This window comes from Brassica oleracea, chromosome C2, assembly GCF_000695525.1.
Source record: "Brassica oleracea var. oleracea cultivar TO1000 chromosome C2, BOL, whole genome shotgun sequence".
Lineage (NCBI taxonomy): Eukaryota > Viridiplantae > Streptophyta > Magnoliopsida > Brassicales > Brassicaceae > Brassica > Brassica oleracea.
The window spans coordinates 33,195,938-33,211,148 of record NC_027749.1 but is presented as its reverse complement, the minus strand read 5'-3'; the positions used below and the strand labels follow the sequence as shown (position 1 = coordinate 33,211,148).

General features: G+C 44.1%; 1 protein-coding gene across 1 annotated transcript; it reads left to right on the top strand.

Moving 5' to 3' along the window:
- The first annotated feature begins 6,876 nt into the window (after positions 1–6,876).
- On the top strand, positions 6,877–12,463 carry LOC106324049. Its single transcript, XM_013762076.1, has 4 exons — positions 6,877–7,011; positions 10,461–10,840; positions 11,294–11,840; positions 11,978–12,463. Exons 1-4 carry the CDS (start codon positions 6,877–6,879, stop codon positions 12,461–12,463), a joined length of 1,548 nt encoding a protein of 515 aa, XP_013617530.1.
- The last annotated feature ends 2,748 nt before the right edge of the window (positions 12,464–15,211 follow it).

The following is a 15,211-nucleotide window of genomic DNA, read 5'->3' as shown; positions in this document are numbered from 1 at the left end:
GAGAGAGAGAGAGAGTTTTAGGAGAGAAAATCATAGAGAGATTTGTGATTGGAACTCCATTGATTCATCTATTCTATTCTATGCAGTTTTTATCTATATTTGTGTCATGAATTGCTTAGGTATGTCTGAGTAGTTTACTTGTTAGATTCAGGGTTCAAATAGGTTAGAGGAATTAGCCTCAACTATAGATTTGCTGAGTTGTGATATTCATTGATTGATTGTTCTTATTGCTTGTTTTAGCCTTGCTAACAAGATCATGAACCTAGGAATTTGCATGTGTCAAGCATCCTTGATCATCCTGTCCTGAATCTAATCTGTCATGCTAGGACTGCTAGAGAGAGCTAACCGTTGATCTAGGAGACTAGTGAGCATTATCAACCCGCTCCTAGGGCTTAGCTAGAAGTTATCGATCGATATTGTCTTCGGATAATCGATCGATATTGCGAAGGGTGTATCGATCGATATCCATATAGGATCATCGATCGACACTTTCTTGTGATCAAAAGACTTGCTCAATTAGGATTGCTATTTTCTTTTAAACAATAAAACAACAAACACCTAGAATTAATAACCTGACAAGATTTAATAGGTTCTCCAGCTCCTTGTGGATTCGATCCCTAAGTACTGCAACTAAACCTCTTATTTGAGAGAGTAATTCACTCCTTAGGGTAATTTGAGTGGCATCAACATGTCAAAGTAGCGTTGTTTCTGCGGGTTTTACGAGAAACGTTTCTGCTGTGATTTCAATATTATGTGAAAGTTTCTTGGATTTACTCATGGAGTGTTACCGAAGTTTATTTCACTACAATCTAGTCGCAGAACGTTTTTCGTAGGTTTTTTTTTTTTTTGAGAGGATTATCATGACACATTCGTTTCTGGAACGAATTGGTCAACCAGAGGTAATCGGGAAGAAAGTGTTCCCTTTAATGTGCTCGATGCTACATTTATTCTCGAGTTTTCTTCGTCACGAATGTTTTCGATGCTTTTCCGTGACTCACTTGGTTCAACGGAAACTGAAAGAAATGCTTTGATGCTTGAAGATTTCTCGTAGAAAATTTTATACGAAACTGGCGTTTTAAAGCCGGAAAGGGCTTCAAGACTTTGGCTAATCGTCTAGTTTCAGTTTGATATTGGTACATGTTTTCTATACGCATGATTGCGACAAGAAATGATGTGTAGTCTTTGAGATTATGTTCATGATCGTCTGGATGTGTTGCTGGCGTTTAGACAAATTTTAGATTGTCGTTTGCCTATTTAGGACGATTTGCTTTGACGAAAGCGTTTTCTTGACGATTTGCAAAAGTTTTTGAAGTTTGGGAGTATACAAGTATAGTATACATATCTACTCCCCCTTTTTTTACGAAAGAAAAAGGTTGAACCGATACTTTGAAGGGTTGTGTACGTTTCTTCTTCCGAGGTTTGGAATGATCGACAATCCGGGTCGATTTAAAGACGACGTTGGGACTGCGATTTGGTTGTTTCCAGGTTGACGATTGGGGATATGTCGGCTTTAAGAAAATCACTAGAAACAAATCGGTTTTAAGACGACGTTCGTGTCTCTAGTTCTTTCTTTATTTAGAAAGTGATCTGAATATGCGTGGCGATCGTTTCTCAATTTTCAGAGAGTTTAGATCGGTTTGCAAGATTTTCCTGAACAGTCATGGAACAATATACCAAGACAGGAAAAATCGCCTAAGACTTAGTTCGTTAGACTATCCACCTAGGTTTTAAGTTCCCTAAAGTTCTACGGCAGTCTCAAAGGCGTGTCTATTTCTTAATAATTTCCTACGAAAATTCCAAACCTAATTTCGAGTGAGAAATACCTTAGTTCTCTCGAAGATTCGGGTTAGCCTCTTCTCCGTTTTGCTTGCTCATTTGCCCTTACTCCTTTCGTGTCTGTCTGCCCATTTCGAATAGCAAGAATATCGGTTCTTCCTGGAGTTCTTTGCTTTCCTGGCCGTGTTTAGGCTGCTGCCAATATTTGTGGTTTTCGTGATCCATGTTTCAATCTTAGTATCATTGGATTTACGAAAATGAATGAGCATCTCGTCGAAAACTTTTTATCGTTTAGGAATAGCCAGAGACGATCAAGAGATGCCAAGGATGATCAGGAAGACGTGCCAGGTGATGAGATTTTGGCGACAGATCGTGGCGCAAGAGGAAGGTTGGTGAGCCCGTTGAGAGAGGCGGATGGGCGAATTTTGATTCTCGGATTTCACTCCATTTCTTTCCTTATCCGAGATTATTTTTCTATGATTGTTGTTAGATTTTCGAAGGTTGTCAAATGTTGCCAACTTTAGTTTACGAAAGTTTTTTTGAAAAATAATATTGAGTTTAATTTTACGAAAGTTTATTCTGCAAAATGTTATCGATTTTAATTTTACAAAAGTTGTTTCCTAAAATGTTGTCGAGCTTAATTTTTCTAAAGGTTATTTCGCAAGATGTTGTTGAGCATAATTTTACGAGATTTGTTCCGTAAAGAATTTTTCAAGTTTTGGTTGTACGAGAGCCGTGACGAGTTTAATTATTGCAACCAAACTTAATCAGAAGTTTTTCTCATATCCGTGGGATTGATCCGTGGAAGTTTCGAGTAGTTTTTTCCAAAGTAAGATTTAGGTGACAAACATCGACAACTCGCGGAATTTTTTACTATGGAAGTGATACTTGAATTCTTACGAAACCTTAGGCTTCAGAAATCGTTTTAGCGGTGGGGATATGATCTCCCGTTTTGCTTGATTTAGTCTTCGTCAGCCGTTTTAGGTTTCGAGTGATTCTATAGAAATTAACTTCGTTTTCCTGAAAGTTATTTGGAAGAAATACAGCCGTGGGGGTTTCATACCCGATTTGTTGCGCTTCCTTTTTCTACGATTAATATAGGGTTTTTCCGAAAGATATTCGAAAGAAGTACAATAGTTATGTACCCGATTTCCTGTGCTTCTTTTTTCCGCGATTAACCTAGGGCCTTTCTGCGGTTTTGGGGAGAGGAAGTTTTACTTTTCCGAAAACGTGTTTTGGTAAAAACCTCACACGTTGAGACTTTTTTAGTTCGGTAATGAGCCAAACTTACGGGTTTTGATAAAATTTATTGTTTCCCTTTATGGTTAAACAGAGAAATTGCGAGCTCGTTTCGTTGCACTTCCTGTGGCGAAAAGTCGCGGCTAGGTTTTCGATTTTCTCAAGAATTGTGGCGTTTGCGTAAGCGTTGGCCATAGGCGCAGTGGCGGCTGGAGTTTTCGTACCAGCGTTGTTGCGAACTGTGATTTTGTCTTTCGTATTTCCAGACATTGTTTTGATCAAGCGTTTTCCGGCTATGAGTTCGATTAATCCGTACCCCCCCCCCTCCTTCTAGCACCAAACTGTGTGTGGGAACCGAAATTCGCACTGTCGATTTCCGTTTAAATTAGGAAAGTTAAGAAAATCCTAATTTCCCAGAGGTCCCAGATATCTGCTAAACCACACGCCAAGCAATCAGAACACGAAAGTAAAGACGAAAAGAAATAAGAAATAGTAAAAAAGAGCAAAAGGTGTTTTATTTCGAATTCGCGTATGAGCGTTACAACAAGGTAGAAGCCTCGGCTATGAGAGATGTCGGCGAGATTCCTAGTTCCAACAACCTAAGACAGCAAAACCTAGTTGAGTCACAGCTCGAAAAAACAAAAACGGAAAGTTGCCTAAATGCTCTAAGTGCAAAGTTTGCTCTGTCTCGAATCCTGCTTTGCCTCTCATATAGGACTCCTTATATACTTGCTCCTGGGTCGGTTTGCGCATTTCCCCTTCTGCCCTTAAGCCGTCATAGCTCAAAAATGGAGATATTCCAATTTTCCGGATCTTCGTGATTATCTTCGGAAACTTCACATTTATCCGCAGAAACTTCACATTTAGCCGCGGAAACTTGACATTTATCTTGCCTTACGAACCAAGCATAAACCATCATAAGGCTTATGGGTTTTCGGTTAATAAATCGTAACTGGGCTTCGAGCTGCGTTTTAGGTCTCTTTGGGCCGTCTTTGACTTGAAACGTTTATCACGGTTTCTTTGATAAAAACAAACTTCCCACGGTTTTTATCATAAAGTCTGACTGATGACTTCGACTGATGAGAAACAAAGAATGGTTTAGCCATGGCCTACGGGAGATAGCATTAAAGAGTAGATGAGAATGCATGGATTCATGTTGTATCGATGTTTGGGAAAGTTCGGTCGCTACGTAGCGACCGACCTTGGCTTGAGCTCAGTCGCTACGTAGCGACCGATCCGTGTGCGTGCTCGCTCGCTATGTAGCGACCGATCTTGGCTTGAGCTCGGACGCTACGTAGCGACCGAGCCGTGTGCGTGCCCGGTCGCTACGTAGCGACCGAGCTTGGCTTGTGCGTGGTCCGATGGCCGTACTTGAGCTCGTCCGTGGCCGATGTGGATACGTGTCCGTTTCCTCTGGACAATCGATATTTAGCGGTTCGATTGAGATAAGACCAAGATTTTCCGCAAGGCTCTTTGTGAAGATTCTTTTTACGAAGAATAACTTTCGTAAATAATGTTCACGCTGATTTTTACGGAGATTTGGACATTAATTTTGTCGTAACCGTTTTTGACCCCAACATGGTCGGTCGCTACGTAGCGCCGACTCGTTGCGGATCGGTTGCTACGTAGCGACCGACTCGTTGCGGGTCGGTCGCTACGTAGCGACCAACCGAGAGGCTTGGTCGGTTGCTACGTAGCGACCAACTCGTTGCGGATCGGTCGCTACATAGCGACCGACTCGTTGCGGATCGGTCGCTACGTAGCAACCCACTCGTTGCGGATCGGTCGCTACGTAGCGACCGACTCGTTGCGGATCGGTCGCTACGTAGCGACCGACTCGTTGTGGATTGGTCGCTACGTAGCGACCGCCTTGTTCGCAGGTCGGTCGTTACGTGGCGACCTTGTTTGCATCTTTTTCCAATGTTTCATGAACGTGTTCTTTGGTTTTGATGAATGAACCAACATTAATGCAATATTTCACCGCAAGACTTTTCGTAAAAGTAATCTTTACGAAGAATACTTTTCGTAAAAACTTTCATGCTGATTTTTAGACGACATTCAAACGTTAATTCCGTCGTGACCGTTTTTGACCCCAACAGTCGTTTTTTACTCTCTCAAATAAGGGTTCAGTTGTAGTACTTGGGGATCAAATCTAGAGAGACACTAGGATTACACAATAGATTTGTAGTTTTCGAAGTAATGCTAGACGGTTATGATTGAAGCAGTAAATGAATCTAAGGTTTGGTGAACAAGGTAGTTGTTCAGATGATTGGTTTTAGGTTTTAAACAAATAAAGAAGAATAGCTAGATTCAGGTGATTTCTCAGGTATGACAAGTATGCCTTTTATGAATTAATAGGAGTTTATAAATGTTAATTTTTCTTGAACTCAAACTTAAGTTTTAATCTATCAACTTCCGTTTGTTTAGATTATCTACTGTCTAGATCTCAGATTTCAACTTCCGTTTGTTAATCATGAGAAAGTGTCAATCGATGTTCTATGATAATATTGATCGATACACCTTTCAAAACTCATCGATGGATTCAAGGATGAGATGGCATCAAAGTTCGAGATAAGTGATCTTGGAAGATTAACTTACTATTTTGGAACATAATTTATTCAACTTCAAGGAGGAATAACGTTGAAGCAAAGGAATTACGCCTTGAAGATCTTAAAAGAAGTCAGGATGAAAGATTGTAACCTAGCTCATACGCCAATGGATTATGGTATCAAACTATCAAAAGCTGTAAGTGAAAAGAGATTGATGCTACAAGGTACATGAGGAACGTCGGTTGTCTTCGTTACTTGGTTCATATAAGTCTGGATTTTTCCTACTCTGTAGGTGTGTGGAATTGATATATGAAGTAACCTCAAAATTCTCATGGAGCAGCAATGAAGCAATGTTTAAGATACCTACAAGGCACCACCGCTTATGGGCTTATATTCCAACTATCAGACACGAGTTTGTTAAGACTAGTGGGTTACAGTAGTCATAACGTAGATCCAGACGATGCAAAAGCACAACCGGACATGTGTTTTATTTCGGCGAGATTCCAAAAACATGGTTTAGAACCTAAAATCTACACTAAGTATTTGATAGTGATCAGGATTTGATCTAGGGAAGACAAATGATGTAGGCAACGATATCTTTAGAACACAACGGTGTTAAATAGTTTCCAGTAGGTGAAAATGGACTTTATTGATGAATAAGATCGAATACAATGAATTGAACTAGATCGAGTGATACAAACGAGATCGGTAAAGAAAGAATCTAAAAGTGGGAAGACAACAAGATCGATGTGCGTGTGTAGCTCTCTCTAGGGTTTTCAACGTGTCCTCCTCTGTTTCCACCCCTCTTCCTTTATAGTAAGTCGACTTCGAGATCTCTGTGGTAGCTCTGCGATCTCAGCTTCTTGTTGCACGATCGCCGCGACCTCGGCGACTCCTTCTCGAGTTCGTATTATTGCTACGGGCTCCGGCCCTTTAAGGCCCATGCCTTTGGTCGCGGCCCATTGTGGTATTGATCAAAATTGGGTCCAACATTTTTCCCCCAGCCTTTTTGGTTTATTGGAAAACTGAAAAGGCGAGAAACTACCGTTACTTTGCGGTATCACGATTCTCGGGGAATGGGGTGCCACGCGCGTCGTCTTGATTTGACTTGTCGGCCATTTTAGGATCGTATGGTCGAGATCGAAAGTTCGTGGCCGGTTAGTTCCTAGCGTTCTCGAGGACCCATTTTTTTATTGTATATATTTTACTGAGCAGATCGTCTTCTTCGTCACTTCGATCCTTCTTCCATTTTCGCCATCTTCCTCCTGGTGTTTTCTCTCTCTTTCGCGACACTTCTTCTTAATTCGAAACAATGGTTGCCGAAAAATTTGGTCCGCATCACAAGACAATTCTTAATGGGAAAAATATCGACGCCATTTACGAGCTCTGGGGAGTCAGCTACCCCGTAGAAATCGAACTCCCCGAGGATGATGAGATTCCGGAGAATGTGAGACCGGGGTTGTGATAACCCACAGAATGGTCGAGACAGAGGATTGGCCGAACATCAACTTGGTGGTCGAATCGCGGGCGGAAAAGATTGATCGGCAAATTTCGAAGAACGAGGTGGTCGAATAATTGATCGTGAGTGAACTATGAGTCGAATAAGCTGCTCGACCATAGTTAGTAGATGTCTTAGATTGATCAGACAGACGTTTTGGAAGCATCACATTTTTGGAAGCACGACGTTTTAGAAGCTCGACGGTTTAGAAGCATGACATCTCTTAACCACGAAGTAATCCTCAAAACTTCGTATCGGTAATATATATTATGTTGGAAACATAATACGTTGGAAGCATGACGGAAATTAAGTAGGACGGGAATCAAGCACGACGGGATCGAAGCACGACAGGAAAACCTGAAATTGGACTAGCCCTAATTTCGGTTTTCTGTAATAATTTTCGGAGAAGCCGGAGGCTCGGGAAATATTACAGTCAAGGTTATAATGGAGGCTGGATTTTATTAAAAATATTAAGAACATCAGAATGGGAGTATAAAAATATTCGGGATTGATTGCGGGTCAGAAATTTGCCGGAAAGATCGAAATCAGGCCAAATGGACCAAGAAGCTTGAGGTGGCTTGATCTAAGGGATCAGGACATGGTGTCAACCATTTAACCTTCTGAGTGTCAACAAAAGAAGGAGGTGTAGACGTGCATGAAGAAGTTCCATGCAGCTTGACACACAGAAGCACGAGATGTCGCCGTATCTGCAACCGCAGCATGCTGATCGATATGTGGGCACCGTGTGTCGCCGTGCATGTGATCCAAACATGATGATGGACATCTTGTCCTCCAGGCAGGATAAGAGGTGTCACTTTGCATGAGCCCTGGCCATGCTGAAAGACATGTGGAGCACGAGGTGCCGCCGCGCATGCAACCGGAGCTATGCGGGGAGACACATGGGAGGCCACCAACCTGAATCTGACTGGCTTGTGTTTTCTATAAATACCCAGCCACCCCCCTTCTTTTTCAAACATCCATAACACACCAAAGCCACTTCAAAAACGTGGCTAGAGAGAGAGAGAAAGAAAGTGGTCGATTTAAGAGTATGGTCGATTCTGAAGACCGATACTCCACGGAGAAGGCCAGTTCTGTCCAATCGACGATTCTCTACGATTGTAACGCGGAAGCTCTGTCCAATTCAATCCGTCCAAGCCAGTCATATTCTCCTACAATCAAGTGGAGGTGCCGTCCGGAGTTAGTTCAGATCCACAGGTTCAGATCAGTCGAAGTTCTGCTCGATACTCCGCCGGGAAGTCCGAAGAACTGTCCAGGAGCTAAAGGAGGTTCTGTCCGAGTCCAGATCAGTCCGTCCAGACCTGTTAGTGTCTCAATGATGAAGCAAAGGTTATGTCCAAGTCGAGATCAGTCCAGTACAGTCAAGACGTTCATCTTGGGTTTTGGCCATGTCCTCTCCGATCAACCAGCTGCTTCTCGCCTAGAACACTGTGAGTTGGTTTTGTGTGAATTCCATTTGGAATTTAGGGTAGATCGAGTCGCATATAGATTAGAATGATCACGCTAATGAATGGTAGAGTCCTTAGGGTTATTTTATTTATGGAACCGGACTCAGTTTAGCAAGGGCTAAGCTGAGATGAATGGAATTAAGACTGAGTTAATAACCTGACTAGGACTAGGGCTAGGATGCATCATGTTTTCTATTCTTGTGTGTTGATATGGTTGAGTGCAGGTTCCCGTTATCTTTAAAGATAGTTTCATAGCATGAGGCTGAACTATCTGGGTAACGGTTTGATTGAGTTGTTTAGTATTGATATTGTTGCTTAGTAGTTAGTACTAAGGTCTTAGGCCATATAGGCCGGACTACTGGTACTATTGGTTAGTCTTGTTGAATCAAGAGTCTAGTTAGGATCTGGAACTTTATCTTTAGATTAGGTTCTAGATTGAGTTTGTGTTGTGTGAGTGTGCCGACAGTATGTGCGTAACCCGCCCATACTAGGCTTTTTTAGGAGTTATTAGTGTTTCCTCGGCCTCGTACCCAGCGGATTCAAGGAAACCCCTTATTTGCTGGATCGGGAAGACTCAGACGAATGGGGTCATGTCCTATGGCTGAGTATTAAACGATGGTTTAATGTGGCAGTGAACCGAAGGACTGTAGACTGTCGCGCGGTGACCCGAAGGACTGTGGGCCGCGGTCGGTTGAAAGTTCCTTCTTCTGGCCTTTGTGGTAAGGAGATAGGATATTGCAGATAGAGAGGAGGAACACGAAGTCACCAGGGCCCAGGTTAGAGTGTTGTGTTAGTGTGTCATAGAGGGTTATGGAACCCTCAAGTTAATGTAGCACCGATATATGGTGTTACGAGTTAGATCGAGTCATTGGTAGTTACTATCTAATTATTGTTGTGGTTGTGGTTGTTGATTGTTTGTCTTGCAGGTTCTGACATTAAGTCCTAAGTCTGTATTAGGTATCAGATTTGGCTTGGTGTGTATTTGGTTAGTGTAGGCCTGACGTTGGCATATATGTGTTTGAGTGATTGCTTGTGAAGGGTGGTGGATATTAAAGCTATGCGGTATCATTGGTTGGCCGATCATGTTCTTGTCTGATTGTTGGTCGACCGGCTAATGATACTTGTATAGTCTATGTATCTAACACTACATGAGTACTGAACTCAGGCGTATATATGGTTAACTAGGGATTGGTTGTTGACTTGTTTTAATGCAGGTTCCCGTTACTTGAAGCTAGATCATGGCAGGAGGCCAAGTCTAACTTAGTAACGGTTTGCTTAGCCTTAGGTTTTATTGCATGCTAGGGCTAGATTGATTGTTATTTTGGGTTGTCTGGGTTAGAGTCTAGGTTGCGGGTAGAGGCCGCCAGGTCACTGAGTAATACTAGATTACTCATCCAACTCCGATATCCTTTTTGCAGGTCGCTTTAGGTAAGGATGATCAGACAGCTTGGTGCTGGACGTTAGGACCGCCGGTGTAGATTTCATGCCTTTTGTAAACGGTATTGTGTTATGTGTTTTGTTGGCTCGATTTGGCATTAGGCCGGGCCCAGTCTTGAATTATTCAATGTGATATTGCTTGAATCAATAAAATTAATTGTTTTATATATGCTTCATGAGTACTCTGATATTTGACTAGTCCGGTCTAACAACGTTAGGTCGTAGTACGGGTTGAAAAGCCTTAGGCCTCGATCTAACGGAAAACGCTTACTCTTGGCCAGGTTGCAAAGCCTTGTGCCTTGACGCAGCGGGACGAGTTAGTGGATGAACTGGTCTAGGTCGTGGAGTAAATTTTGTAACTTTGCCCGGATCGTCCCTAGCCCGTCACGTAGCGCTTCCGGACCATGGTGTTGGGTTGGACGGTCAGTCATGTTCTTGTTTGATTGTTGGCCGGTTGATCAACCATATCTCTAGGACGGTTCGGGGGTGTTACAGGGGTACTGTGGAGCTTACGCGTCTCATTTCGAGGCTGGCGGCTTATCGTTTCCTCTTCCTCGTTTTCTTCTCGAAGTGCTGGCGGAGATCAGGATGGAGTTTACCCAGATGGCGCCTAACTTCTTCCGGTATTTCTTGGGTTGCTGGGTCCGAGCTTTGGAGGAAGGTCTCGAATTTTGTCTCGGGGAGTTGAGGCAATTATTTGACATGAAGCGAAACAATGGCTTCCCTGGCACAATGATTCTTGCTCCTCAAGGTGGTCGTGGTATCATCGAAGGCATTCCTAATAAGGGTGATCGATGGAGGGAGAAGTTCTTCGTTTTTAAGATAAACTCGGCGTCGGTCGGAGACTTCGATTTCGAGAGGATCCCTCGGGAATGGTCTGACGATATTGGTGAGTATATTTTTTTTATTATCATTATCATTTCCTCTAGGTAAACGATGTCTGTTGTTTTTTTTTTATTATCATTATCATTTCCTCTTGGTAAACGATGTCTGTTGTTTTTTTTTTTTTTTTTTAAAAAAGAGAAAAGAGAATTCCTTTTATCTATAGAGCCTTTTGGATCTGCGCCTATGTCTCCCGAGCTTCGTGGGTTAATGGAGACTTTGCGTCGAGGTAGCACTCGATGGCTATCCTTTACTCCTGACCGAATTCGGGCCGCCTGCGCTCTCCCACCGGGTGTGAATCGTGCTACTCATGTCGCCTTGGTGGCCCCTGTTCGGCCCAAGAGAGGTAGGGGCACCAAAAGTAAGTGACTATTATATTGCTCTTCTTCCTGGCATGATTTGGGGCGCTTTGTTGATATGATCCTAAGTTTGCTTTGCTTTTTAAGGAAGAAGGAGAAAGAGGGGTTGCTCGATCGTCCTGACGAATCTTCTGAGGCCGGGTCATTAGAGCGAGCTCGGAAAGTCCAGCGGGGGCGGGTCTTTATACCGAGGTCGCAGGTTCAGTCTTCTGGTCTTCTTGCTAGGTCAGTGTCGGTCGCTATTCCATCTTGTGGAGCTCTTGAGGCACCGGATACTTCGGTGAGCTTTGCTGGTGATCGAGCTCTTAATGACGAGATCGATTCGTCGTCTCATCGATCTCGACGTCAGGTCTTGGAGGAGATTAACTCTGTGACTTCGGGATCGTTGAGCCCGAGACTTTCTCCGCCGTTACGTGCTTCTGGTGAAGGCACTTCGCGGGTTAACCCCGGTGTCCTTCCTTTGAGCGTGCCCGAAGCTTTTTCATGGTCGTTTGCGTATGACAGCGAGATCCCTATCCTTGAGAACCCCGACTCCCTTGCAGCGAAAGTCAGAGCAGAAGGATGCGAGCTCCCTTCTTTGGACCACATGCGAGAGCGCGACGCCTATGTTCAGATGGCGGTCGCAAATGCCAAGGTACGTTGTCTTCGCTTGATTCTTTATGGACTGGGATGCTTAGTTTTGACGCTATCGTTTTGCTTAGGCTATGGAGGCGATTGGCAAATTTTCCTAGTAAGGAAGAGATCGTGGGTCACCTTCTCACGATCCAACAGCTTCGGGGTGAGTTGGATGCTGCTCGGGAGGCGGAGAGACAGCGCGAAGTGGAGATTGAGGAATTGAAGAAGAAGTTGGCGGCTGCTGAGGCCGAAAAGGTCGTTGTTCAGCGCGACCTTGACTCGATGAAGGAGAAGTATAGGGGAGAGATCGAAGGTCGGGATAGGAAAGCTCGCAAAGATCTCCATCTAGCTCGTGTCTCTCTTGCGAAGGAGTACGAGGGGGTTTTGGCTATGGTCAAGGGTAAGTTGGAGAAGAAGAAGAAAGAAACGGCCGCAGAGATTCTTTTGCAAAAGACGCGAGCTCGTATCGAGGCTTTGACCGAGTATAGTGAGGGCGGCTTCGAGCTCGAGGCGGAGTTGGAGCGTCTTAAAGACCTAGAGGTTTCGGTCGACGTCGATTACGGTCTTGCTTCGGTGTCAGACCCTTCTCTTGGTCATCTCGATCTCCCCGAGATCTCCGGAGACTCGGTCAACCAGGATTGATGCGAGGGTTATTTCGATTTAGTTTGAAGTTTGCTGTGTTTTATATGTATGTTTTTTTTGTGTTTTTGTTGTTGGAGAAACATATATATGTTTCCAACGGATTTATGGGATAATTCCTCTTTAATCGTATGTTTCCGATTTGTTTTAAGCCTCATTGAGCTTGTTATTTTATCCTTTGGAAGGCGTGAAACAGAGACTGATCAGGAATCTGTTTTGTGGGCTTTTATATGGCCTGATAGCAAGTTGGTAAATGGGCTATGCTTAGGAATTAGATGTTCAAAGTGATGAAAGAAAGCTAACGGCTGTTTGTTCGGTTGTTTGGGCTGCGCTCGGTGACGAGCTGCCTACGTACCCCTTTCGAGGGATCAAGCCTTATCGTAGTTCCATTTTGGACTGAGCTGTAGGCATTGATGGCCCCCTACCTCGAAGCTTTGGTAGTTATGATCGAGGTTCGGGTTTCCGTTATTTGTAGTATTTTTTTAAGTTGTAGGCGTTCCAAGCTCTCATTTCTGAGAGGCATGTTTTGCATTTTTCTAGCTCGTAGACTCCTGTTCGGATTTTTTTAGTAACTTTGTATGGTCCTTCCCATTTTGTTCCTAGCTTTCCTGCTCCTGGCTCTTTCGTTCCGTCGAACACTTTCCAGAGAACTAGGTCGCCTACGGAGAAAGCGCGGTTTCTTACATTGGAATCATAATAACGTACCGCGGCTTGTTGGTAATTTTGGTACGCGTATTGCTGCTTTTTTGCGTCGTTCCTCGATCATATCCAGCTGATGGATTAACAACTCTTCATTGAGTTCAGCGTCTTCTAGACATATTCTTCGTCGCTGACACGGGACCTCAATTTCGGCTGGGATTACGGCCTCGATTCCGTAAGACAATGAAAACGGAGTTTCACTGGTTGTGGTGTGGGGGGGTTGTTCTGTAGGCCCATAGGACACCATGCAGCTCTTCTCCCCATCTCTCCTTCTTGAGGTCGAGCCTCTTCTTGAGGTTGTTCATTATAGTCTTATTTGCGGCTTCGGCATGACCGTTGCATTTTTGGGTATCGGGGGCTCGCGGCCTTAATCTTGATTTTCCATTTCACGTAAAATTCGTCGAACATTTTGGAAATGAATTGTGGTCCGTTGTCGGTTACTATTTCGTATGGTAGACCATGTCGACAGATGATGTTTTTCCAAATGAAGCTGGTTACCGTCGTGGAAGTGAAACTTGAGAATGCTTCGGCCTCGATCCACTTGGTGAAATAGTCGGTTAATACCAGAAGAAATCGCAGCTGGGCTGGTCCGGAAGGTATTAGCGGGCCTACCACATCCATGGACCATTTCATGAAAGGGTATGGTGAGGATATCGTAGACAGTTTTTGAGTCTGTTGATGTATCACGGTGCGTGCCTTTGGCATTTGTTGCATTTTAACGCGAATTGCTCGCTATCATCGGCGATTGTTGGCCAGAAGTAGCCTAGTTTCTTTATCCTGACTGCTAGGGATCGTCCCTCGGAGTGGCTTCCGCAAGCTCCCCCGTGAGTTTGTTTCAGGATTGTGAACGCGTCCTTAAGGGATACACCTAATAGATAGGACTCGTCTAGACTTCTTTTGTATAGTTTTTCCTCCATGATACAATAGCGCGAACTCCGGGCTTTTATTTTTCGAGCTTCCCATCTCTCGGCGGGGAGCTCGCCGTCCTTTATATATTTGAATATCGGGGGTTCTCCAATCTGGTCTGGCTTCTAGCTCCTTCTTGAAGGCTTCGTGTGCCTCGTTGCTGGTTTCATGGACGGCCTCTTCAGGGATAGCTGCCGTGGTCGCTGTTTGTCTGGTCACGACGAGCTATGTGTTCGGGGCCGATTGGTGTCGGGCTCGTCGCTGTTTTCGTTGTCGAGACCCTGGCTTTCTCTCCGTGCCCTACTTCGCGTAGTGATTGCATCAATGCGTGGGGACTGTTTTCCTTAAGGTCGATTCCCTTACATGGGAGATTTATGCTTGGTTTATCTATTCCTTCTACTGGTATTATTCTTTTTACCGCCGGATTGGAAGTTGAAGCCAGCGCGGCCAGCGCGTCCGCTGACGTATTATCTCCCCTTGGGATTTTTGTTAGTTCGAACTTGTCGAACTGCTGAGCGATTTCTTGCAGGACTGAAAGGTATGCTTCCATTCTTTCGTTTTTTGCTTCGTACTCTCTGTGGAATTGGCTTGTGACTAATTGCGAGTCGCTGAAGGCACTGATTTCTCGGGCACCGACACTTCTTGCGAGCTGTAGCCCTGCGATCAAGGATTTGTATTCGGCTTCGTTATTCGACGCGCTGAACCCTAGGCGAAATGATTGTTCGATAATTTCTCCCGTCGGGGATTTGAGCTGTATTCCGATTCCGGATCCTTGTTTCGATGATGCCCCGTCGACATGTAATCTCCATTTTTCAGTAATCGAGCTCGAGCTATCCTCCTTTGGGACGAGTTCGATGATGAAATCTGCTAGTACTTGTGCTTTCGAGCTCGTTCGTGGTTTGTATTCTATTTCATATTCGCTAAGCTCGATTGCCCATTTTGCGAGCCTACCAGATTGGCTCGGACTGTGAAGTATTGTCCGAAGGGGTTACGACGTCATGACTATGATTGAATGAGACTGGAAATAGGGTCTCAGTTTTCTGGCGGCAGTTACTACCGCTAGTGCGAGTTTCTCCATTACAGGATATCTGGTTTCGGTGTCGACTAGCGACCTACTCACGTAATATATTGGTTTCTGTTCTCCGC